The sequence below is a fragment of the Geotrypetes seraphini genome, chromosome 6, assembly GCF_902459505.1.
Source record: "Geotrypetes seraphini chromosome 6, aGeoSer1.1, whole genome shotgun sequence".
Lineage (NCBI taxonomy): Eukaryota > Metazoa > Chordata > Amphibia > Gymnophiona > Dermophiidae > Geotrypetes > Geotrypetes seraphini.
In genome coordinates, this window is record NC_047089.1 from 46,169,744 (window position 1) to 46,195,474 (window position 25,731).

Consider the following 25,731-nt stretch of genomic DNA (forward strand, 5'->3'; position numbering starts at 1 on the left):
CATTGTCTAATAGTTAATGCAACCTGTTCTCTCTCATGCTGAACACCCTCCCCCCACCAAAAACATCCCCCCCTAACTGGATCATTCTTCAACACCTGTCCAAGCCCTCTGAAGTTTGATTTAACTCATAGAAAACAAATATGAAATATGTATTAAAGAATTGCAGCACAAATAACGCCTAAACGGAACAGATTATTTACAGTCCTATATGCATTAGTACAGTGCTCAGAATGAAGATTAGCGTGTAAGAAAAACAGAGCTCCACCTCACATGCATTCAAGCACACTTGGGAATATGGGTTTGGGGCTCAGTGAAAGCAGCGCTTTTAGCCATTGAGCTAACACTCTTTTGTCTCAGCCTACTATGACATTATAGCTAAACTCCTTTTCCCTTAGCACTTCACTAAGATATGATATGACAAGGGAACGAGAGGAATTGGAGGTGTGGGTCAGTGAGGAAAGGCACTCTCTACCAATCGTGCGGCCTTTAAGGGTTCAAATCCCAGCCTGTATTTTACTTGTGGCGTATCAGCTTTCCAGGTGCACTTTGATGATGGTTTCCACTTCTTATAGGAGTTGAATATAACATTTCTCCATTTAAACATGGCATACGTTGTTAGTTTTGATCGTGGTAAAGTATACATTTCTGAAATGGTGAAGAAACAATAAGCGGTATAAGCAAATCCAAACTGCTATAAGCGCAAGAAAGCATTTGTAGCTCAACACGCTAATGCTCCTTTTCTGAGCTTTGCCATCTAAAACTCCCCGGTTTGACTCCCACCTTTGCTCATTTTAATAAGGTCCTCGTTTTTTCCTATTAGATCTTATAACATTTCCCTTTGCAGGCAAACCTATTTTCAACTTACCATGGCTCGGACATCCTAAGCAGTGATGAGAGCACATTAACCAGGCGATCCACAAATGTCATCTTGCTGCTTATCACTGCTTAGGATGTCCGAGCCATGGTAAGTTGAAAATAGGTTTGCCTGCAAAGGGAAATGTTATAAGATCTAATAGGAAAAAACGAGGACCTTATTAAAATGAGCAAAGGTGGGAGTCAAACCGGGGAGTTTTAGATGGCAAAGCTCAGAAAAGGAGCATTAGCGTGTTGAGCTACAAATGCTTTCTTGCGCTTATAGCAGTTTGGATTTGCTTATACCGCTTATTGTTTCTTCACCATTTCAGAAATGTATACTTTACCACGATCAAAACTAACAACGTATGCCATGTTTAAATGGAGAAATGTTATATTCAACTCCTATAAGAAGTGGAAACCATCATCAAAGTGCACCTGGAAAGCTGATACGCCACAAGTAAAATACAGGCTGGGATTTGAACCCTTAAAGGCCGCACGATTGGTAGAGAGTGCCTTTCCTCACTGACCCACACCTCCAATTCCTCTCGTTCCCTTGTCATATCATATCTTAGTGAAGTGCTAAGGGAAAAGGAGTTTAGCTATAATGTCATAGTAGGCTGAGACAAAAGAGTGTTAGCTCAATGGCTAAAAGCGCTGCTTTCACTGAGCCCCAAACCCATATTCCCAAGTGTGCTTGAATGCATGTGAGGTGGAGCTCTGTTTTTCTTACACGCTAATCTTCATTCTGAGCACTGTACTAATGCATATAGGACTGTAAATAATCTGTTCCGTTTAGGCGTTATTTGTGCTGCAATTCTTTAATACATATTTCATATTTGTTTTCTACTTGAAAACGTTCCAAATCTTTAGGCATTCCTTTGCTTAAACTTATTTGAGTTCATCCTGATATGATACCTAATGAAGCACAGACAGCTCAGTCAAACAGCTGTAGCTCTATCAGTTAGGAGCCCAGCCTATGCTGCTAACATCCAGAGGTTGTGGGTTCAACACCCACCACGTCTTTTAATTGTGGCATATTACTTTGGAAGATGCAGATTGATGAGGTCACAATGAGGTCAGTTTTGTGCAACTGAACACCTCCATTTTGCAATGAGGGAAGCTGGAATGTTAAGGTGTGTATCTGTTTATTCTCTTTTTAAGTGCTGATAATGTGTGCTGGTTTTTCTTTGCTTTCAAAAGAGAGCCGATTGCAGTGCTGTTTGTTGAGACAAAAAAGGGGGTTGTAAAAGCCATGGGAATATTATATTATGGTTTGGGCTGAAATGTGGTTTGTTATCCATGCAATATAATGTGTTCCATTGTTATGGTGTCATTCTATTTATTAGGACAGAGAAAAGATGAAACATACCTATTGAAATTTACTATTGGAATTATTGATACAAAATACAGCAGACGTCTGCCTCGCGTGTAACAAAGAGCCGCAATTACGATAGTTGAAACGGCATTGAAATCCAAGTTAGACCAGGGTTTTTTACGTCTACATAATTCACGAGAGTTAGACGCACGCGTTCGCCCAAGTAGCGCCTATCCAGCGTCCCCACTTGGCACGCCCATAGACCGCCCACGGAACGCCCACGTCCAGAGCTGCAGACGGGACTATGCTTTCGATAGACGTTAGTTCCTTATGTACTACCTAGGGACGTCTATGTGTCGTCTATTACCCAATTAACATTAATTAAGACCCTTAACTCCATGATTATTCACTTATATCCGACGTCCAAAGCACGCCTAAGTTAAACGCAGTAATAGAGAATTTAGGCCTTAGGGTTTTATTATAGAGGATTGTGGAATACGTAGACAAATATGATTTAATGAGACAGAGTCAGCATGGGTTCAGCCGAGGGAGATCTTGCGTCACCAATTTGCTTAACTTCTTTGAAGGTGTGAATAAACATGTGCGGTTGATATAGTGCATCTAGATTTTCAGAAAGCTTTTGATAAAGTTCCTCATGAGAGGCTCCTGAGAAAATTAAAGAGTCATGTGATAGGTGGCAAAGTGGATTAGGACTTGGTTATCGGATAGAAAACAGGAAGTAGGGTTAAATGGTCATTTTTTTCTCAATGGAGGAAAGTAAACAGTGGAGTGCCGCAGGGGTCTGTACTGGGCCGGTGCTATTTAACTTGGAAATTGGAACGACTAGTGAGGTGATTAAATTTGCAGATGACACTACACTGTTCAAAGTTGTTAAAATGCATATGGCATGTGAAAAATTGCAGTCAGACCTTAGGAAATTGGAAGACTGGGCTTACAAGTGGCAGATGAAATTTAATGTAGACAAATGCAAAGTGATGCACATTGGGGAAAAATAACCTGAATCACAGTTACTGGATGCTGGGGTCCACCTTGGGGATTTGCACCCAAGAAAAGGATCTGGGTGTCGTCATAGACAATACATTGAAGTCTTACGCCCAATGTGCAGTGGGGTTGGGTAAGAAAGCAAACGGGAATTGTTAAAAAAGGGATGGTTAACATGACTACGAATGTTATAATGCCCCTGTATTGCTCCATGGTGCGACCTCACCTGGAGTATTGCGTTCAATTCTGGTCTCTTTATCTCAAGAAAGATATAGCAGCAATAGAAATGGCTCAAAGAAGAGCGACCAAGATGACAAAGAGGATGGAACTCCTCTCGTATGTGGAAAGACTAAAAAGGTTAGGGCTCTTTAGCTTGGAAAAGAGAGGGATGAGGAGAGATATTGATTGAAGTCTACAAAATCCTGAGTGGAGTAGAACAGGTACAAGTGGATCGATTTTTCACTCCGTCAGAAATTACAAAGATTAGGGGGACACTTGATGAAGTTATAAGGAAATACTTTTAAAACCAATAGAAGGGGGAGCTGCTACCTTGCCTTTCCTGGGACACCCGGAGGAGACTTTGCCTTGCTACCCCGAGTCTCCCGCAAAAGCGGTAAAGCGTTTTGTTGGCTGCATCGGGCAGGCACTAGGAGAGACGGACCCCCTGACGTTATCAGGTCCGTCTCCACAAATTACTTTAAATTCTACACCGCTTCCGCGGTTCTTCAGGAGCTGCTACCTTGCCTTTCCTGGGACACCCAGAGGAGACTTTGCCTTGCTGCCCCGAGTCTCCCGCAACAGCGGTAAAGCGTTTTGTTGGCTGCATCGGGCAGGCACTAGGAGAGACGGACCACCTGATGTTATCGGGTCCGTCTCCACAAATTACTTTAAATTCTACACTGCTGCCACAGTTGCGGCCGCAGCCGCTCGCCCAAAGGGGCAGGTCCCGCCCCTTGGGAGCCCCTTGGAGCAACTTGGAGCCGAGGAGCAGGAAATCAGGTTGTATAAACACTAACTAGCTAGGTCATGGGGAAGAGAAAGATTAAACCTAAGAGCTCAACACCTGCTTTATCTGGTCCCATGGACAGGCATTTGACATTTTCTATGAATAATCCTCCACAAACTTTATCGGATATGACATCTCCCATATCGGGGGCATCAATGAGTCCCTCGAAATAACTCCCCCCCTTCATCCAGTATCAGGTGATAGCGGGAAAGATATTCCTGCTATTTCCACTGAATATGTGGCATCCTCTACTCAGACAAGTAAACTAGCTTTTACTGAAATACCTAAACCAGTTGAATTCTCAAGTGTAGTAGAGGATCAACCACTTGCAGTGGAAACACAGGATATTACCATTAAATATTTGTGGTTAGGTATATCTAGAGTTGAAGGGATTCTCAGAGAAACAGTGAAACAAACGTTAGACTTTTCACAATCTGTGTCTCAAAAATTTGAAAATGTGGACTCCAATTTGAATTGTTTGGATAAAAGATTAAGTGTGGTTGAAACACAAAGTAATACACTCCAAGCTATCTCAGTATCTGCTGTTAAAGATTCTACGGTGTTACATTCAAAAATGGAAATGATGGAAAATGTTTATAGAGTGAGAAATCTCCGCTTGGTTAATTTCCCAGTAACTCATCTATTGTCTCCTGAAATCTTGCTAAGGAAATATTTTAAAGAAATACTGGGATTATTCAATGCGGAAAATTTCCCAATAAATAATTACTATTATGTTCCGCAAAAGAAAATACAATCCGCCCAGGAGGTGGACCACCTGGTTACTAATGAAATAAATCTGACAGAGTTCTTGGAGGATAGTCAGGATGTGATCCAGAGTAGGTCCACTCTGGTAATAACGTGCATGAGTGAGATAGATAAAATGTTAATAATGAAAACTTACTTTAAAAATAGGCTGATAAAATTTTGTGGAGATTTAGTTCGAATTTTTCCTGATGTATCAAGAGCTATGCAATTAAGAAGGAAAGAATTTTTAAAAATTAAAAACAAGGGTCTTAGCTCTTGATGCATCATATTATTTAAAATTTCCGTGTAAATGTCTTGTTAAACTACAAGACATTGAATATGTATTTTGGGATCCTATTCAATTGCAACAATTCTTATTAGTTAGAGAACAGAAATTAATTTTATTCTTCAATGTGTTTCATAACTGAGAAACTGGAGGAGGTAAAGAGTCCCAAATAGTATGGAAGGGTTTAAGATTCATAAGGATGAATCAAGAACCAATTCTTAGTTTTCTTCTTATTTTTTTTCGTAATAGAATGGTGGCATGTCTTCTCATTTTTTGTGGGCTTTGAAAGGAATTTTGTTTGTATGTATAAATACTGTTAAACTATGTTAAGATCCTTTTTTCCCTTGTATCATCTGATATTGTAACTATTAAATTTGCATAAATTAAAAAATTTAAAAAAAACAATAGAAGGAAATATTTTTTCACTCAGGGAATAGTTAAGCTCTGGAATACATTGCCAGGGGTTGTGGTAAGTGCGGATAGGGTAGCTAGATTTAAATAAGGTCTTAACAATTTCCTGGAGGAAAAGTACATAGTCTTTTATTGAGAAAGACATGAGGAAAGCCACTGCTTGCCCTGAATCAGTAGCATGGATTTTGGCCAGGTAATAGGGACCTGGATTGACCACCGTGTGAATGGGCTACTAGGCTTGATGGACCATTGGTCTGACCCAATTTTCTTGCGTTCTTATGTTTTGCCAGCCTTGTGAGCAGATGCATTGTCTTGGAAAAAAAGAACTCCTTTCCACAGCTTCCCTCTCCTTTTTTCTTTCAATGCCTCCATTAATATGCACAGCAGGTTACAGTAGTATTGTGCATTAACTGTTTGGCCCCTTGGAAGGTAGTCAGTTTCTATTCATGTTCAACACATAATTTTGGATTACATTGCTAATTCCAGGGTTTGTAGAAGGTAAAAGCTAAATTGTTTCTGTTTGTTTATACAAGGAACCTTCCATAGTAGCCATTAACTCTGGAATCAGCTGCAGTTTGATCAGATGTATTAAACACAAATATCTTAAACCTGTATAGAAACATAGAAATAGATGGCAGATAAGGGCCACGGTCCATCTAGTCTGCCCACCCCAATGACCCTCTCTGTGAATAGATCCCACGTGTTTAAGGCCAAATGGGATAGACACGTGGGATCTATTCACAGAGAAAGGTAGGGGAGGGTCATTGGGGTGGGCAGACTAGATGGGCCGTGGCCCTTATCTGCCGTCTATTTCTATGCTTCTATACAGGTTTAAGATATTTGTGTTTAATACATCAGATCAAACTGCAGCTGATTCCAGCTGGTTACTATGGAAGTTTCCTGGTTGAGTCTATTGGTCTGAGGGAGTTAAGTGCTTTCCTGAAGTTTAGTAATGAATCGAGTGAGCAGATCAGTTGAGGGGTTTGGTTCCAGAGTTTGGGAATGATGGAGCATCCTTTTTAGTGAGTCCGGTCACCTCCAGCACTCTAAGTACCCTTGTGTCCTCCCTTGTGTCCTCTCTGGCCCCCACAGGGCAAAGTCCTTGGCCACATGCTAGCCACATCAGCATCCTTTTGGCTTACCAAGTGTTAGGCAAATGTCAGCATTCATCCTCTCGAGGGTTGCCTGAGAGCTCCTGACAAGCTCTCCTTTTCCAGGTTACTAGCCCTCAGTGTGAGTAGCGAGCGAGCTCCCAGGTATCTTTGCAGTGTCCATATGCAAATTTATATGCAAATGAGTTTCATAAACTAAACTAAACATTAAGCTTATACAGTGGTACCTCGGAATCAAAAACACCCCAGAACTCGAACAACTTGAAATCCAAACTAAAAATTCCAGCAAATTTTGTCCCAGAATCTGAACTCTGCTTTGGAATCTGAATGCCCTGCACCAATCCCGGGAACCGTCAGTATTTCTCCCCCCGAGGCCACCAGCGCTGCTCTCTCCCTTCGCAATCGCCTCCTCAACCCCCATTGACCGGCCCTGTCCTTACCTGTGCACTGTTGGTGTTAGAAAGTGCCTGCCGCCGGTTTTCTGCTGGGCTGCTGCTGGGCCTTGAGTATCTGTGCATGCTCAAGGCCTTCTGGATTTCACCCGCACCGAGAATCTGGTGACAGGATGCCCATCCCATCCATCACAGCAGTGTAATCCATGTTTCATCAACAGTAAATAGTCATTCCAAAATGTTGGCACCAGCTCATTGAAAATACTATAAAATCAACTTGGAAGTGTCTAGTCAACGTCGTTTCTCGTTGGCATTCAAACATTGGGCACCCACTTGGCTGACAGCTTTTGCATACCCAGCTGCTTGTGGATTACACACCCAACACGTTCCCTGGATATCTGTAGTGTCTCAGCGATTGATTTAGCTGATATTTGTCAATCTGCCAAAATCAGGTCATGGACATGGTCAACAATTTCAGGAGTTGACACTGTTTGAGGCCTCCCAGACCTTGCTGCATCTTTGGTCACAAAATCTCCATACTTAAAATTTGCACACCACTTCTTCATTGTGGAGTATAATGAGCATTTGCCACTCAATGTTTGCATCATACATTCATGGTTTTCCTTTGGAGTTTTCTTCTGCAGGAATAGGAACTTCATGACTGTTTGGAGTTCCACACTTGAAAATTCCACACTTTTCATTGGTCTGGTTCAATCAATGATCTGAAACAATATTAATTAATTTAAATATTTATAGCCTGCATATCCAACTAAATCAACTAAAACAGAAATAATAGGAAAAGAAGGAAAAATGGTCTTGGTCCTATTCTTATCTAATCAATTTGCAGAGCAGTGCTCAAATAAGGCCATTTTTAGACCTTTTCTAAACTGCAGAAAGGTAGGACTCTTTCTTAATTCTAAAGGTAGGGCATTCCAGAACACTAGTCCCTGAATGGAAAGCATTGTTTGACAACTAACTGATAGCATTGCTACGCTTAACGAGGGCACTTCCAAGCACATCCTGTCTGAAGAGCATAAAATATGCTCTGACTGATAAAACTGAAGAACATAGCATTATGATTCTGCAAGTTGGCATTTTGCAAGATAAAATAACACACATTTCAGCTACAGTGGAAAAATAACACTGAGAATTTAGGAAGGTGGTTAGGCTGAGAACTGTCCAGCACCCCCTTGTATGTAACAAGCAGAAGTTGTCAGATGGAGATGGTGGCAGAAGCGCCAGAATTAGACACATCTGCTCTTCTGGACTCTTTAGAGATAGAAGTTATAAGCAGAAGAAGTACCGTACTCCACATGTTTCCTTTATATTCTTGCAAGATAAGCAATCTTGATATGGTTTTATAGAACTAGTAATCCAATTTTCCAGGATAAAAAAAAATATATCAATCTTTCTGGATGTTTCTAGATGAACATAATTTAGAAGGAAAAGGTTCTGACCATGTCACAGTCATTTATATTATTGGTGGCTTCTTTTTGCTATGTAAATATTTTGTTTCCTATTGAAATTAAAAAAAAATTTTTGAACCAGTGCAATTACAATATTTATTTCGGGGTAAAGAAGTTTCTTGAGCTTATGATAGTGCTGCATAAACTTTAGGCCTATTTAATTTATATAGAAAGTTTATCCTTCCGTTTTTTTTCAAAAAAGTTTTTCTTTTTGTCCTACTTCCTGTGGATTTTCTCTCTTGTTTCTCTTTTCAGTTGTAGACTATATTACAGGTATTAAATTTTTTCTTTTGTTATGTTCCATATGCACATTTTATTTGGATTTCTTATCTGAAATTTTTTTTTTTTTTAATTGTAATCAATTGAAAATGCAAAAGAGAAAAAAAGAATGCATTACCTGAGTCACATGATCAAGTAACACTAGACCTAGGTGTAAACCAGAACCATTAGGTTAATTTTAATGTGTTTTCAAAAGCTGTTAGTGTGACAGTGGTGGTCCCCTATTTTTGGTTCTCAAAAGCTGTTAGTGTGACAATGTTGGTCCCCTGTTTTTGGTTCACATAAGCTAAGAGCTCTCACCTGGTGTGGGAGGTAAGAATTGTAACCTCATGGGCAGAGACCCATATGTTAGTACTCTAACCAGAACACATTGTGGTGTGGCAAATGGCAGATCTGTTTTGGATGCACTAATATTGGGGAAGTGGATGAGGTTTAATGAAGCATTCACCCATAATTAAGCACAGATGGGAATTCGCTAAACGGACCTCATGGAATCAAAACAGAATACAAAGTTGTGGCAATTTTTCAGCTGCAGGAAAATAAAGGCGCATGGGGCACAGACACAGTGATCCATGCATGAACAAAAGGGGGGGATGCTGTATATTTTCTTAGTTGCTAGTATACAGGGTTGTTCAGAGAGCAGTGAACCATCTGGGATAATTAATTTTGGCTGTTCCAGATTGACCAAGGAATCTTGGTAGAAAAGAAGAGAAGCTGCTATGTCTATCCCTGTCTGTCGGACCTCTGAATAAAGAATAATTTTGGTGGAACACCCTGCTCCTTTTCTTGTAAGTCTTATTATTTTAAGAGCCAAAACATATTTGCCAGCAGTAATTTCCACACTACTAAAAGCAAGAAAGGCCATGTTTAACTCTGTTCTGCCAGAGGAAACATGCAGCAGGACAGGCAAATGAACAACCATGCCTTCTTTTTCAAAGCACTATAAATGGATATTCAAGCCAGGTAGTTTGTCATTTGGCACAGCAGCAAAGGCCAAGAGAGAAGTAGCTTTTCTTACTTGTCGTGACTGGTCTGGTAAGATAACAATATGGGAAGACTGCAGAAGCCGCAAACTGTTAGGGTAGGGAGTAGAAAGGGGATGGTTGTTAGAAAAACAATTGAAGGGGAAGGGTAGCCATAGACCAGGGGTGTCCAATGTCGGTCCTCGAGGGCCGCAATCCAGTCGGGTTTTCAGGATTTCCCCAATGAATATGCATGAGATCTATTAGCATACAATGAAAGCAGTGCATGCAAATAGATCTCATGCATATTCATTGGGGAAATCCTGAAAACCCGACTGGATTGCGGCCCTCGAGGACCGACATTGGACACCCCTGCCATAGACAGTGGAATAGGGTGGGACCATGGCTTTTACCAATTTCTTTTTAATCCAGACAGCATCAGCAACCAGGGAGATGGAGGAAGACAAGAACAGGGCTTGGTTTGTTTGGATTTCCTGAGCAAAAAAACATGTTACTTTGCTTCTGAGAAGAGCCATGACTTAGAAATACTAGTTAGATTCCTTAACTACACCAGATTATATAGCGGCAAGCAGTTTTGCTTTGTCTCCATCAGTTGGAAGGAGGAATAATCCGCTGTGGTCTAGGCAGGATTCCAGGAAAAAAATTATGAAATGTTAGGAATCTTTGAGATCAATGTTTGAAAAATATTCCATTGGTTATAATAAAAGGAAAACATGTTCACCTTAACATAATTTAAATTTTGCTTTTAATATTCTTTTGTATTTTAGCTATACAGTATTTAGATATTTATGTTTACATATTTCACGTTAAGCTTGTTGAGTGATTAAAAAAAAAAAAATCTTTACAAAGTCCATGGTCTGATTTGATATTGGAAAGGGTGTGAAATAATGATGCCAGCCACACAGGATCCAGTCCTTGAAAGAATGAAAGCTCTTGTAAATGAGAATGACCATCATATAATTTTGATAATGGGCAGTTAGAAGAGCTTTGAATATGACAATGTGCAACTTTGAAATCATCGTGTAGGTTACTTTGTGAGCATTTATTTGCACTGAGATCTCTATAAAGAACGTGATTATTTTTCACTGGGGTTTTTATGATATAAAATTATCAGATTATGCTCGATGAACTGTATATTTTTTATTACAATTTGTGGGGTAGTAGACTTAGGAGTAATGTTAGAGGGTGGTTGATGCCTGGAATGTCCTCCCGAGGGAGGTGGTAGAGAAGAAAACAGTGGTGGAATTCAAAAAAGCATGGGATGAATACAGAGGATCTCTAATTAGAAAATAAATTGTATAAAATAAAGATTTTTTAAAATTTCTTTATTCATTTTTAAACTTTCAACAAGTAATTCATTATACAATCATATACACTGTAATAATACTTATTAATCATACATTCAATGAAATCAAACTAAGGCTGGTACTGGGCAGACTTGCAGAATCTGTGTCTATATATGGCAATTCAGTTTAGGATGGGCTAGGGAAGGCTGCAATAGAAATTACGGTAATTGGGACAATGAGGACGGAGTTGGGTAGACTTTTATGGTCTGTATCCCACAAATAACAAAATGGTTTGGATGGACCAAAATGAGTTTTGACGGCAATTCCAGTAGCTGGAATCTAAGGATAGTCCTAGAGAAACTTCTAAGGTCTATATCCCAGAAATATCAAAGAAATAAAGACAATATACCGTATTTTTTTGCTCCATAGGATGCACCCTAGATTTAGAGGAGGGAAACAAGAAAAATAACATTCTGAACCAAATTCTCCCTGCCAAGCTCTGCACCCAACCCCACACTCCTTGCCAGGCTTGGCACCCTGTCCTCCCTCCCTGCCAGGCTCTGTACCCTGTCCCCCCTTTGGTAGTCTAGTGTTAGGCCGGGACAGGGTACAGGGCGGGCAGGGACATGGCACAGATGTCAAGGCAGATGACTTTTTAAAATATGCAATGTCACCTCAGTAACAACTATAGAAAAATAGACAAATATAGTGCAAAATATAGACAGCAGATATAAATTCTTAAAACTGACACATTTTGATCACTAAATTGAAAATAAAATTATTTTTCCTATCTTTGTTGTCTGGTGATTTTTCTTTCTTTCTTTCCTCAGGCCTAACAATTGTCCCTCCCTCCCTCCCTCCCGTGTCCCCCTCAATGACTTCCAGCCTTTGTCCTCTTCCCCCTCCCCCTGTTGTCTGGTGATTTCTTTCTTTGCTTCCTCAGGCCCAACAATTGTCCCTTCTTCCCGCCCTCCCTCCTATGTTCCCCTCACTGCTTTCCAGCCTTTGTCCTCTTCCCCCCCCCCTTCCTCAGGCCCAACAATTGTCCCTTCCTCCCTCCCTCCCATGTTCCCCTCACTGCCTTCCAGCCTTTTTCCTCCCCTCCCTTCCTCGGGTCCAACAATTGCCCCTTCTTCCCTCCCTTCCTCCTATGTTCCCCTCACTGCCTTCCAGCCTTTGTCCTCTTTCCCTCTCCCTCCCAAGCCTGCCCGCCTGCTCGCTGGATTTAATTACTTCCCGCTGCTGTGAAGACACGTTGCTGAAGGGCGAGTGCTCCAGGCCGAATGAAGCACCGGGAGTGGGGACGCCTGGCTCAGCAGCGGGTCGAACTCATCAGCGCGGCACTGCAAGCCATGGCCTCGCTGCAGCCAAAGAGTGAGGGACGAGCGGGGAGCTGGCACGGAATGAATTGCTGGGAAGGGCCAGGCGGGTGCAGAGATTGCACGCTGCTGGCCCAAAAACCTTACTTCCGACGTCAGAATTGGGCCGGCAGTTCTTGACTATAGGAAAAATGTTTTTCTGGCAATTGGACATCTAAGGCAATAAAGTTTTCTGACTTGAAGATGTCAAACCCAAATTGTAAAAAGTAGATGTGATGAAAAAAAATCACCATTTTTGGATTATAAAATAAATTAAAATCCCATTATTTGGTATAATAAAAATTAAAGGCTGACTGAATTTCTTCTTTGTTTCCACGTAGTTTTTTTTTTCCTGTCCTCCTAAAAATGAAAAATAAATAATAAGAATGGTTAGTCATGTCCCATCCTCAAAAATTATGTTTGATATCATGACTATGATCTTCCCTGTGGTGGACCCTACTTCAGGCTTCAAAAAATGCTTATATGGGGTAAAGTCCATTACAGATTGGTAAATGATCTACTACCGCTGCCTTAGCCCTGATTGTGATTTCCCCATCTGCATCCATTCTAATTCAGTGGCACCTTAGGCCAAGAAGTTCAGGGTCCTTATGATGGAGACCCTGAGAACCGGACTACTGGTTCTTCTACAAGAAAAGTAGGGAGAAACATAACAGGCAGTCATAATTGGAGAAGGCAGTCCAACTTGTACTTAGACCCAAGAGGCAATGCTCATCTTTTAAGAAGACTCGGGAAGACTGTTTTTTCCTTGGCACTTGGTGCTGAATGTCCATCTATCCTTGGCTTGAAGCTTGGTGAGGAGATCGACATGGAAATCTCCTTTCCGGTTACATGGTTCATCAGTGTCAGATTTGTTGCTGCTGAAACATACAGTTTAGAAGAAATGCTCAGCACTGAAATGCAGTGTATTTCTAGCACTAACTTATCATTTGGAAGTACTTGCCTTTGCACCTCAATAGGACCATTACAACTAAGGCATGAAGATTGACCTGGTTATGAGAGAAGATATTTACAACAGTTGAAGAAATTGTTTATCTCATTAACAGCAATGTTTACAAAATTTATTGGGTGCCTCAGGAAAAACCTCAGTTTCAGAATAGAGACATGCTTACGTTGATCAATCAACATCTATCCAAGACAGACTCCAGCAGTCCCAGAGCCAACAACTAAACCATTTCTGTTCTATTCTCCAGTTTGATGAGATCTGATTATGATGGTTCTTGCTTGACTCATGAAGCCTGTTTGGGCCACTCAAGTCCACACTAAAAGTTTTTATCTGGAAAGTCCTGTTTCTAGTGACAATAAGCTTCAGACAAAATGGAACTGAGGACATAGCCACAGTTTCTTTAAGTTGGTGTTCCTCTTTCATATGACTTAATCTGTTTCTCTAACTATGTTTTTTCCAAAGCCACATTGTACATCCTGGACCATAAACGGGGCTTGGCCAACTACCTATTATACAGTGGACTCAGCCCAGTGTAAAGCCACCCAGCTCTTTGTTGCATTGGATCCAAACAAAATTAGGGAAATGATGATCAGTCAAACTATGGGCAGCTGACTAGTGAACTCACTTGCTGCCTATTGAAATCAACTGACAGGCCTTCACTTCCAGTACACAGCCAAAGCACAGCAAGTGAGAGTTATGGCTTCTGTGATGACCCATTTGCAATCAGTACTTAAGGAAGTGAGCTTTTAGACTTCATTATTCTTTGGTTCATATCTTCAATTCTCACTTCTGCCTGGATCCTTGATTACAAATGAAGATCGATTTTGGCTATACATAAGAATTGCCGCTTCTGGGTCAGACCAGTGGTCCATTGCACCCAGCAGTCCGCTCACGCGGTGGCCCCCAGGTCAAAGATCAGTGCTCTAAATGAGTCCAGCCTCACCTGTGTACATTCCAGTTTAGCAGGAACTTGTCCAACTTTGTCTTGAATCCTTGGAGGGTGTTTTCCCCTATAACAGACTCCGGAAGAGCGTTCTGTTTTCTACCGCACTCTGGGTGAAGAAGAACTTCCTTACATTTGTATGGAATCTATCCCCTTTCAACTTTAGAGAGTGCCCTCTCGTTCTCCCTACCTTGGAGAGGGTTAACAATCTGTCTTTATGTACTAAGTCTATTCCCTTCAGTATTTTGAATGTTTCAATCATGTCCCCTCTCAGTCTCCTCTTTTCAAGGTAGAAGAGGCCCAGTTTCTCCAATCTCTCACTGTACGGCAACTCCTCCAGCCCCTTAACCATTTTAGTCGCTCTTCTCTGGACCCTTTCGAGTAGTACCGTGTCGTTCTTCATGTACGGCGAGCAATGCTGGACGCAGTACTCCAGATGAGGCGCATCATGGCCCGGTACAGCGGCATAATACCTTCTCCGATCTGTTCATGATCCCCTTCTTTATCATTCCTAGCATTCTGTTCACCCTTATCACCGCCGCCGCACATTGCGCGGATGGTTTCATCGACTTGTCGATCAGAACTCCCAAGTCTCTTTTCTGGGAGATCTCTCCAAGTACTGCCCCGGACATCCTGTATGCATTCATGAGATTTTTGTTACCGACATGCATCACTTTACACTTATCTATGTTGAATTTCATTTGCCATGTTGATGCCCATTTCTCGAGCTTGATTATGTCACGTTGCAGATCTTCGCAATCCCCCTGTATCTTCACTATTCTGAATAACTTTGTATCGTCCGCAAATTTAATCACCTCACTTGTTGAACCAATGTCCAGATCATTTATAAAGATGTTGAAGAGCACGGGTCCAAGCACCGAGCCCTGCGGCATCACACTGGTGATGCTCTTCCAGTCCGAGTATTGTCCATTTACCCCCACTCTCTGTTTCCTATGCTCCAGCCAGTTTTTAATCCAGGTGAGTATATCACCCTCGATTCCATGGCTCGCAATTTTCCGAAGTAGTCGTTCATGTGGAACCTTGTCGAACGCCTTTTGAAAATCCAGATGAGGGACATTGCATGGCGACACCAGGAAGTACTTCTTCACAGAGAGGGTGGTAGATCGATGGAATAGTCTTCCGATACAGGTAATTGAGGCCAGCAGTGTGCCTGATTTTAAAGCTAAATGGGATCGAAAGGTGGGATCTCTTCACAAAGGGAGGTAGGGGAGGGTCATTGGTGTGGGCAGACTTGATGGGCCTTGGCCCTTATCTGCCGTCACTTTCTATGTTTCTATGACCGGGTCGCCCTTGTCTATCTCCTTGTTTACTCCCTCGAAGAAGTGCAGCAAGTTTGTCAAACAAGATCTGCCTTTGCTGAAACAGTGATTTTGTCAGTCAAGGTGATCAATGATGCGGTCCTTTATCAGCACCTTTATCATCTTTCCCGGTACCGAGGTCAGACTCACCGGTCTGTAGTTTCCTGGATCTCCCCTTGAACCTTTTTTGAAGATCGGCATAATATTCGCCACCTTCCAGTCTTCCAGAATCTTTCCCGATTTGATTGACAGATTGGCTATTAGTTGAAGCAGTTCAGCTATAGTCCCTTTCAGTTCCTTGATGACCCTCGGATGGATGCCATCCGGTCCGGGGATTTGTCGCTCTTGAGCCTGTCGATCAGCCTGCATACCTCTTCTAGACTGACTGTCAACCCTTGACTAATTTCTCCTCGTAGTCTCTTTTGGCCCCTTTTACCGCCTTATGGCACCTGCATTGATGCTGTTTGTGCTTATTCCAGTTTTCGTTCGTTCTTGACCTTTTCCATTCCTTAAACAAAGTTTTCTTGTCTCTGATCACTTCCTTCACCACGCCAGTTCCTTGTTGTTTTTCCTCTTGGATCCCTTGTTGATACGTGGTATACATAGATTTTGCGCCTCGGTGACTGTGCCCTTAAAAAGGGACCAAGCTTGCTCTAGCATTTTTACAGTGCTTATCCTCTTCTTAATCTTCTTCCCCACCATGAGTCTCATCCCTTCGTAATTCCCTTTGCGGAAGTTCAGTGCCGTGGCTGTCATTCTGGACTGATGTTTCGCCCCTGTGTCCAAGTCGAAGAAGATCATGTTGTGATCGCTGTTTCCCAGCGTCCCTTCTACATCTACACCTTGTGCCGGTCCTCGCAATCCATTTAGAATTAAGTCCAGAATTGCATTTCCTCTTGTATTTTCCTTGACAAGTTGTTCCAAGAAGCAATCGCCTACAGCATCCAGGAACTTGGTCTCCCTAGTGTAGCCAGAGGTGCCTAGGTTCCAGTCTATCCCCGGATAGTTGAAGTCACCCATGATAACTGCGTTGCCTCCCTTGTAGTTGCGTTTAATCTCGTCCATCAATTTCTTTGAACTGCCCTGGGGTGTCGGTAGTAGATGCCGATCTTCATTTCCAGTCCATTTGTTCCCGGAATTTTGACCCATAGAGACTCTCTAACTTATCAATCTGTTGTGGTGAGTTCTCTCCAGTAGATTCAATTTCGTCTTTTACGTATATGACAATGCCTCCATCTTTTTGATCCACTATCTCTGCGGTATAGTTTGTATCCCGGTAACACTGTGTCCCAGACGTTTTCCTAAGTCCATCATGTTTCTGTGATGCTGATGATGTCCACTTTATCTCTTTGTGCCATCGCTTCTAATTCACCCATCTTATTCCTTATGTTCCTCGCATTCGTGTACATACACTTGAGTTTGCGACCTGTTCCTTTCTTGCATTTCCTTCCCTCTTGTGTCCATTTCGATCTGTCTTGCCTGTGATCCGGTGAATCTTCCCCTCTATCTTCCTGCACGATATCCTCCGGGTATACCGGTTCCCGAACCATCGACTCTCTCTCTCGGTCGACTGTCAGCTTTCCCCTTGTTCCTAGTTTAAAAACTTCTCAACTTCTCTCTGATACAGTGCAGTGCCATTTGTTACATGAAGGTCAACTTTTCCTGCAATATCTACAGATCGATTTCCAGAAAATTCTGGTTTGGAATTTGCCAGTAATACTGTTAATTTCATACTGCTTCATAATGGATACAAAATAGTTTCTTACCTGCACTGGAGTTCTCCATAGCTAGCAGAATAAAATTGGACCCACCAACCTATCTTTCATTCTGGAAAGTTGATCAGAAATGAAAATCTGTATTTTTAATCTTTATCAACATTGGTATTTGCCTAAAAATTACACAGAGTGGTCTTTCATCTGGGTTTTAAGTTCTGGCTTTCATTTGAGTGTACTTCATACTGATAATAAGTTTCCTTCTTCAAAGGATGAACTTGGTCCACTTCTACTAGCAAAACAGGAGGAGAACTGCAGGTGAGAGGTGCAAGAAATACAGAGAATTTGCAAATATTTTTGAACAGACTTGGTGACTGCCTGGATTGTTTAATAATCTTAATTGCCTAGCTTCCCTATTGTCTTTTACCCTTTATGTTTCTTTTGTTTTTAAAATTGTAGTTCTCCCCACTTTCCTATTGTTTTTTTGTTTGTCAAGTATTGTTTAGTCGGTACTTATCTGTTTAATGTTTCCCTCTTTTTTAATATAAATTGTAAAATGCTTAGAATTCATGATTAGCATTTTATCAAAATTTTAATAAACTTGAAACTTGAATACTTAGGGACCTACTTATATGTTAAGCTCTCTTCCTTCTTTAATCTTTATGAGGAGATTAGAAGACTAATCAGGTGAGATTGAGTTCGCATGAACCCTTGGATATGCTGGAGTGATTTTTATTAAAATGTGAAATTAAAGCACCTTAAGTAAGATAAAATTAAAGGCTTTAAATAAATATTAAATGTGTGAGCTGTAATACTTGATTTGATTACATTTGCTAGATTTTACTTATGAATTACTAGATTTGTCAGTCAATCTTATATTGACTTTGAGGGGAGAGAAAAAAAAACTCATTTGTGAATTCAGGCAGAAAAAAATCCCTCTTCAATGTTGGCAGTAATTTTGATTCCTGTTTGAATATCTGTTCTGTTCTTTGTATCTAGGTTTTGCTCATAGAGATTTCAATTTTATATTTAGTGCATTTTTTAAGTCTTATTTTTTCCCCTTCACAGGAAAGATGAAAAAGACTATGCTTTAAAACAAATAGAAGGTACTGGAATATCTATGTCTGCGTGCAGAGAAATAGCAGTAAGTAAAGATCTTTTTTAAATTTTTATTTCAGCAAAGAGCAAATATAATTTGAGAACATGTGGTTGGTATTCCACATAACATACTCAATAAGTCAAAAGAAGAACAGACCCATCATCCAACTTAAATACCAAAACTATATTCTACCTTTTGGTTTATCCCCTCTCACCACCTCCTTTTATTAATGCACTCTCTTCCAACCTCCTGTCCCACCAATGAATCATCCTGTTACCTTAAATGTTATCCTGTCATTGGGAACAGTGATCTCTTATGTGGCACTATGTTCCCTTTAAGCTAACTGTTTCCCAAGGAAGGTAATAGCACTCTTTAACAGTGAAGATAAAAGCCATGTAGAATGCTTTTAGGCATTTGCAAGCATGTTTTTCACCAGCACATATCACAATACAACTAAACAATGCTATCAGTCCTAAACATTTGATTTACCTGAGAAATCTGTTTAGTACCACTTATGATTAAAAACATGAGCACCAGAGTAAAAACCAAAAGAAAATCACTTTTAAATTGCTGTGATATCTCTGAACTGTACATCTCCAGAGGCAGATTGAGCCACCAGAAGGGTGAGATCTTTCCCATAGGGCTGCTGGGGGCCATATGAGGCTGCAACCAATTAGTTTTTCCCTTCTCTTGATTTCATTATTGTGGGGTAGGGGAACATGGAAAGATTAGCTGCTGGACTGTAATCCTACTTAATTTACAGTATCTAGCTGCTGCTGTTCTTTACATGATTTGATTCCCTTATACATACAAGGCACAAAAGAGAGCAGAGGCAACAGAATGCCAGTTGTGTGTCATTCTTCTTTCCTAGCACAGAAATTAGCAGGTTTATACCACAGTGCATGCCCCTGATGTCTTAACATTCTTTGACAGGGCTGGAGTAGCTGCATACAATAACTGAGGGTTAGGGGAGTTAGGGACTCATGGGAAAATTAGGGTAAAGGGGAGGGTGAGGTATGGGGGCAGAATCTAAGGAAGAAGAAGAAGACAGATGCTGGAGAAGGGGTAGAGGCAAGGGTAGATGCAAAGGGGAGAGATGGAGGGGTATGTTTTATAAATGAGGAAGATGAGGCAAATATTAGCAAAGTGGAGGAGAGACGGGTTTGGTACTGGTAAAAGGGAGACGGCAGGGACAGATACCAGTGAAGAATGGAGAAAGCAGGCAGGGAGCAGATGTTGGGAAAGGAGAAGATAAAGGGATAGGATAAGGGTGAAGAAGAATGAGGAACATTGATCTAGAGAGACTCCTGCTGGTACCTTGTGCATTCTTTTGCATTTTTAGATAACAAATGTGCATAGATTACAGACTCGCACATTAACCCAGGAAATAGGATATGATAGATACCGTTTACTAAGAGCTCACACAGCTTCTAGTTACAGGTAGACTGTATTTATGGTAATCTTGCTTGCACAGAGAAGGGCATAAAGGGCTGGCCTGCAGAAACTTGTGTCTATATCTCCACAGTACACAGAGATGGAACATCAGAACAAAAAGCCAAGAAAAGAAAAAAGCTCTAAAGAAGTTTCCCTAACAAATACCAGTTATATCCTTGCTCTACCCAACCCAAAACAGGACAGGGCAACCAGTTCTTTCCTTCAGTTACTAACTGATAAGGGTGTGGTAGGGTGGGGACTGAAGGTCTCTTGTTCAGGCAGGGAGATTCAAAGACAAAATAATGTGAACATGGAAATGTCAGATAGAAAAACATGTTAGGTTAAAGGCTAAGGCCTTGGATACCTAGGGAAAGGCCTCTGCAAAGCCCAATTCACTGCCTATGTGGGGTCAATTTCTGGTGACAAAAGTAGATGATGATCAAAGATTCTGTGGAAAAGGTGAACATTGTAAAGGAAAAGTGAACAGAAAAATGATATGGGGAAGAGGGAAAGAAATGGGAGGTTTGTTGGAGTCATGAGGATAGAAAGAGGGATAGGAAAGGGAGGTATTATAGTGATGATGGATAATATGAAAAGGGGGGATAGGAGAAGGAGGTGGAGAGGATGAGATACCTAATGACATGTAAGATGAAAAATGGAGAGGATCTAGAGCAGTGGTTCCCAACCCTGTCCTGGAGGACCACCAGGCCAATTGGGTTTTCAGGCTAGCCCTAATGAATATACAAGGAGCAGATTTGCATGCCTGTCAAGTCCATTATATGCAAATCTCTCTCATACATATTCATTAGGGCTAGCCTGAAAACCCGATTGGCCTGGTGGTCCTCCAAGACAGAGTTGGGAACCACTGATCTAGAGGGGTAAGATATATGAAAGAAAACGTCAGAGTAGTATTGGAGTAGGTTAGAGCAAGTGAAGGAGAATGTCTGAGAGAAAGCCAGATGTAAGGATGGTGAAGTGTTAGAGATTCAGAAAAGATAGTTTTTTGTGGGGGTGGAGGTGTGAGAGATAAATATCTGGTGATTGAGAAACACATTTGGGGTTGATGGAGTTAGAGTGGATATGTGAGAACCTAAGGGGTGAAAAAGAAGGTATACAGTATAAGAGAATCAGCGAAAGACATTTGGGGGGAGGGGTGAAAAACCAAGAATGAGTGATTAGGAGTTATGAAATGAGGATTATAAAGTGAGAGGATGGAAGAACATGAGAGTAGATATACAGTATGACATATAGGGATGGAGAGGGCGGTGGCTGTGGGGATAGTGAGGAATGGCTATAGCAGCATAGAAAGGGTGGCTGTTGAGGAAGAAAAGAGCCTGAAAGCAGATTAATGGAAGAGCAACCAAGTGAAGGGGAGATGAAGAGCTCAGAGGAGCAAGTGTTTGAAGCAGGCAGAGCTGTAGTAAAGGGTAAAGAAAGGAGGAAGAATGAGATCTGAGTGTGAATGTATAGTGATTAAAGATGAGCTTTAAGATCTATATCTCAATACAATCTTAACATTCCATCTTTAAAAATAATTGGTACTCGTCGCACCTCCATTTTCTCTGTGACAGCCCCTATGATCTGGAATACTCTTCCTTTAGACTTAAAAATGGAAAAAAAATTTAAAAGCAATTTAAAGTGCTTTCTTTTTAAAGATGCTTTTAATTGATTAACTGAAACTTAGAGATTAACCTATTCTTGTTTTTTACATTCATTTTCCCAGTCCCTTTTGTGTTTACCTTAAATGTTTCTCACATTTTCTATATCAATTGTATTTCTCCCCCCCTTCCTATTTGTGTTTTGGGGCCTTTAGGTCCGTATTTACCCAGTATGTAATTGCCGTCAGTCTAGTAATTTTTTATATAAATATATGTCTTAATTGTTAAACTTGTTACATGTTATTTTAAACCTTGTTCAACGCTTTGTAGTTTCGAAAAAGCGTTTAATCAAAAATCTGAATAAACAACAAACAATGATACAGGAGGGATAGATTGAGGCAGAGACAAAAGATATGAAGGAAATAGAGATAAGACAAGATGAGCATCAGTAGTGGGTAAGAGGAAGTGATGAAGACAATGAGGAAAAAACATAGAAACATAGGCCTTATGGTCTTTATCTGCCTTCATTTTTCTATCTAGTCTGCCTAACCATACCATGTGCTATCCCCTCCTCTCTTTTAGAGATACAATATACTTGTCCTAAACCTTTTTGAATTCAGATACGCTTTTTGTCTTTACCAGCTCCTCCGGAAGGCCATTCCATGCTTTCACTACCCTTTCTGTGAAAAAGTATTTTCTGAGGTTACTCCCCTTTCACATTCATCCTATGCCTCCTTATTCCAGATTTCACTTTCAATTGAGAGAGGCTCACCTTATGCACATGTATTATTTGTGTTTATAAAATGACAATTGTACAGAATATTGTTTCTTTTTATACTATTAATAAAATAAGTTCAGTACAAAATCATAACTATTCAAAGCTTGGGTGGATGGGATCAGATGGCTTTTGGGGATGGAACAGGAACTGAGCTCATGGGAACGGGGTGGGGACAGGGACTGAGCTAGCAGGGATGGGGGGTCAAGCTCACGGGAATGGGGAAAACAATTTTTCCCGCGTCATTCTCTAGTGCAGACCCTTTGTAGTTAGATCAATGTAGAGTTCATTGCAGTAATCCACTCTTTGATGATTGCTGGGATTTGAGGGATCAAAATAAGTGTTGAGTTGAGCTGTATGGAATTTTGGAATACAAGTCCAATCATCAAAGAGTGGACTTGTGATTTGAGGAGTTTGTATTTCCCAAAGGAGATTTTGATGTCTGGTATGTGCTCTCATGTTAGCTGACTGACTTTATGCCATTGCTTCAAATACTTGACTTATATATACTATGTAATTGACATGCTAAGGTACCAGTTTAAATTGAGGTTTGGATAATAAAACTGTTTCTTTCATTATGCATCCTGTTTATTTCTGTGACTTACAAGCTCTGCTTTGAAATCTGTCTTTCGTGGTCAAGAATAAGGATATTTTGTTTTTACCCCAATTGTTCATGACATGTTGCTGTCATCTTTAATGCCTTTCTTTTCTTTTCCAGCTGCTTAGAGAACTGAAGCATCCAAACGTTATCTCTTTGCAAAAGGTATTCCTGTCTCATGCTGACAGGAAAGTATGGCTTCTTTTTGATTATGCTGAACATGATCTCTGGGTAAGGGAATTGCTGCATTTAAGAACTAATATTCTTTAATGTAAAAATCAAAATACTGTATTTTTCATTCTATAAGACGCAATCCCCTGTAGAGGAGGAAAAACCAAGGAAAAAAATTTTGTTCAGATTTTTTTTTTTTTCATGTTTTTCCTCCTCTATTGGTGGTCTGGTGCGTCTGGTGCTGAGAAGCCTGAAGCAGCCCTCCCCCCCCACCCCCCTCGGGTACTTTTTTTTATCTGGCGTGGTCTCCTGCTGGACAGCTGCCTTTCGTTGTAGAGCGGCGCTCAACGCAGGAGTGTGACATTTGCACTTCCTGCCTTGCCCCATACCGCTCTGTGATTGGCTGAGATCAGGGGGTGGATAAGTGGGTGCGTCTTATGGAGCGAAAAATACGGTTGTTGTTAGTGTGTAAGATGGTCTTACACATTCTTGTCAATTTTTTTTTACCTTTTAATTTGCTTACTCTGCTTCACAATCCCTTTCCTTCCCGCCATGCTCCTTCACTATCCCCCAGGCTTTCATCTTCTGTTCTCCTCTGCCCTAAATATGCCAGCCTTCACTCCTGGGTGTCACATTTCCCAACAATCCCAGCAAGCTCCTGTGTGCTGCTATCATCACCTACCTGATAGCTTCTGCAGAATTCGCTTTGGTGACCCTCATCTACTACTACCTCTTCCCCATTCCTCCTCCTGCATACAAAATAAATTGTGACTGCTTCTTTGTTGTCTCAGATGTGAAGGGGCAATAAAATATATTAAAATTAATTATTTTAAAAACTTGCAGTTTGTGAGGATTTGGTGCCCTTTACGGGGGACTGAAATCTTGGGGGATGACCTGATGCTGGGATCTGGGGGTCAAGTGGCTATCCTGCTGTGGGTGAGTCAGGCACCTTGTGATAGGAGACGGGCACATGCCAGGTTTGTGAAAGTGTTGGTCCTAAGGTTGCTGGCAGCTAAGTAGTGCTACTGGCTTCTTTTGTCACAATTGCATTAGTGTTCTGGCACGATTTCTTCCTTCAATTGCAACGAATCTTATTGAGGGAGCTGATTATGAATCACAGAACATGCTTCCAGTGGGATTTCTCTTGGATAAATATGAAGCATTTCGATTGCCGCCTGGTGTGGGCACCCTATTTTTGCGGAAAGCTGGATTGGTGGATAAGAAGGTTATCCTGACGGAGTGAGTGTCGGATAACCACCCCTCTTATCGGACGTGGCGCAATCGATTACATATTTGATGTTGCTTGAGAGGGGTTGGATGTGTGCTTCTTTTTGACAGTCTAAATTCTTTTTGCGAATCTGGGACCCTTAAATCTATGCTTTGTCTCCTAGAACCCGTAGTATGATTCTGAATGCCTTACGAGTCTGAGATGATTTGAGTGGTGGTGGGGTTGGCGGCTCTGGGACTGCCTTTCCCCAGTAGAGGATCTCCTGTGTCTTCCTTAAGACCCTTTTTTGTTTTGTTTTTTTTGAGTGTTGTGTCCTATTTTTTGGTGGGGAGGGGAGCAATGCCAGGGGGGAGGCATTGCCTTCTATTTCTCAGGGTTCATAAGAGCACAGGGCTCTGTTTGCAGTGTTTACTATACAATTTGTTTGGGCTTCTCCCACTGGGTAGGGTTGAGCTTTTGGCTCTTTGCTGGTTTCTTTCTGGGGTATCATGCTGTGTTTTGGGTTACTGTATTTCAGTCCATCGACTTGGTTTCGTGTGGCAGATGCCCTTTATCTCTGTATAAGTTGCTTTTTTTTTTTTTTTGTGTAGTAGCGGGGACAATGGGACAGTGCATTTTGGTGTTTGCTGGGGAAGGGGGGGCTATGACGGGGGGGGGGGAGGATTGGAGGATGTTGTTGTATATCGCTTGAACACTTCTTATACCTCTGGTGGTTTTGTAATTTTTTTCTTCTACCTGTTCAATAAAAATTGTTTTATATATGAATCACATAACATACTGATAACACAGTAACTGCACCTCCCTTGATTTCAGTGGGAGTGGCAGCCATCTTGGCTGACTTATTGGCGCATGAGAGTGACCCTAGGAGGTGAGGCGATGGAGACTCCCCCATGTGAACAGATTGCCCTGCAGTGGATTTTCTACAGTGAAGGACTCCCGAGTGCACTTTGTTCAGAGTGGGTTTGAGTCACAGTGTGCTTGTGGGGCCTAGAACATGATATGAGAAGCTTGGCCCATGAACTTCAGCTGTACTGTGCTGCCAGATGGGCTAATGAAAGCTTGGTGGACAGGGCTCCAATCCCACCTGAGTTCCCAGCATGGCAGCTGGGACTCTGTTGAGGAAAGTCGACAGCTGCTAACGGAGGAGATGCTGAAGGAGGAGGACTTCTACCCAGATGTTCACAGGAAAGATAAATTCAATCAACTGATTAATTCTGTAACCTCCATGCTTCAAATCTCATCTTAGAGACACCAGAGGTATTGTACAGCATCTGATCTTGGAAGGGCTAAGGAAACTAGTTAAGATGTTTGGATTCCTTAGAGCCTTTTCCCAGCTGGTGCTATTGGAGTGGAAAGCCCAAGAGGGTATCATGAAGGGAACTTGTCACATGAGTA

At 41.4% G+C, this 25,731-nt stretch overlaps 1 protein-coding gene across 5 annotated transcripts in view; it reads left to right on the forward strand.

Annotated features, from left to right (window-relative positions):
* Positions 1-25,731, forward strand: part of CDK8 (cyclin dependent kinase 8) — a 146,557-nt gene that overhangs the window by 24,952 nt on the left and 95,874 nt on the right. For 3 of the 5 annotated variants that reach the window (XM_033949371.1, XM_033949372.1, XM_033949376.1), the window contains exons 2-3: positions 18,502-18,577; positions 23,058-23,168. In XM_033949371.1, the coding sequence (XP_033805262.1) occupies positions 18,502-18,577; positions 23,058-23,168 (187 nt within the window). Of the gene's footprint in view, positions 1-17,704; positions 17,752-18,501; positions 18,578-23,057; positions 23,169-25,731 lie in introns of all 5 variants that reach the window. The other 2 variants (XM_033949374.1, XM_033949375.1) reach the window with 1 other exon arrangement.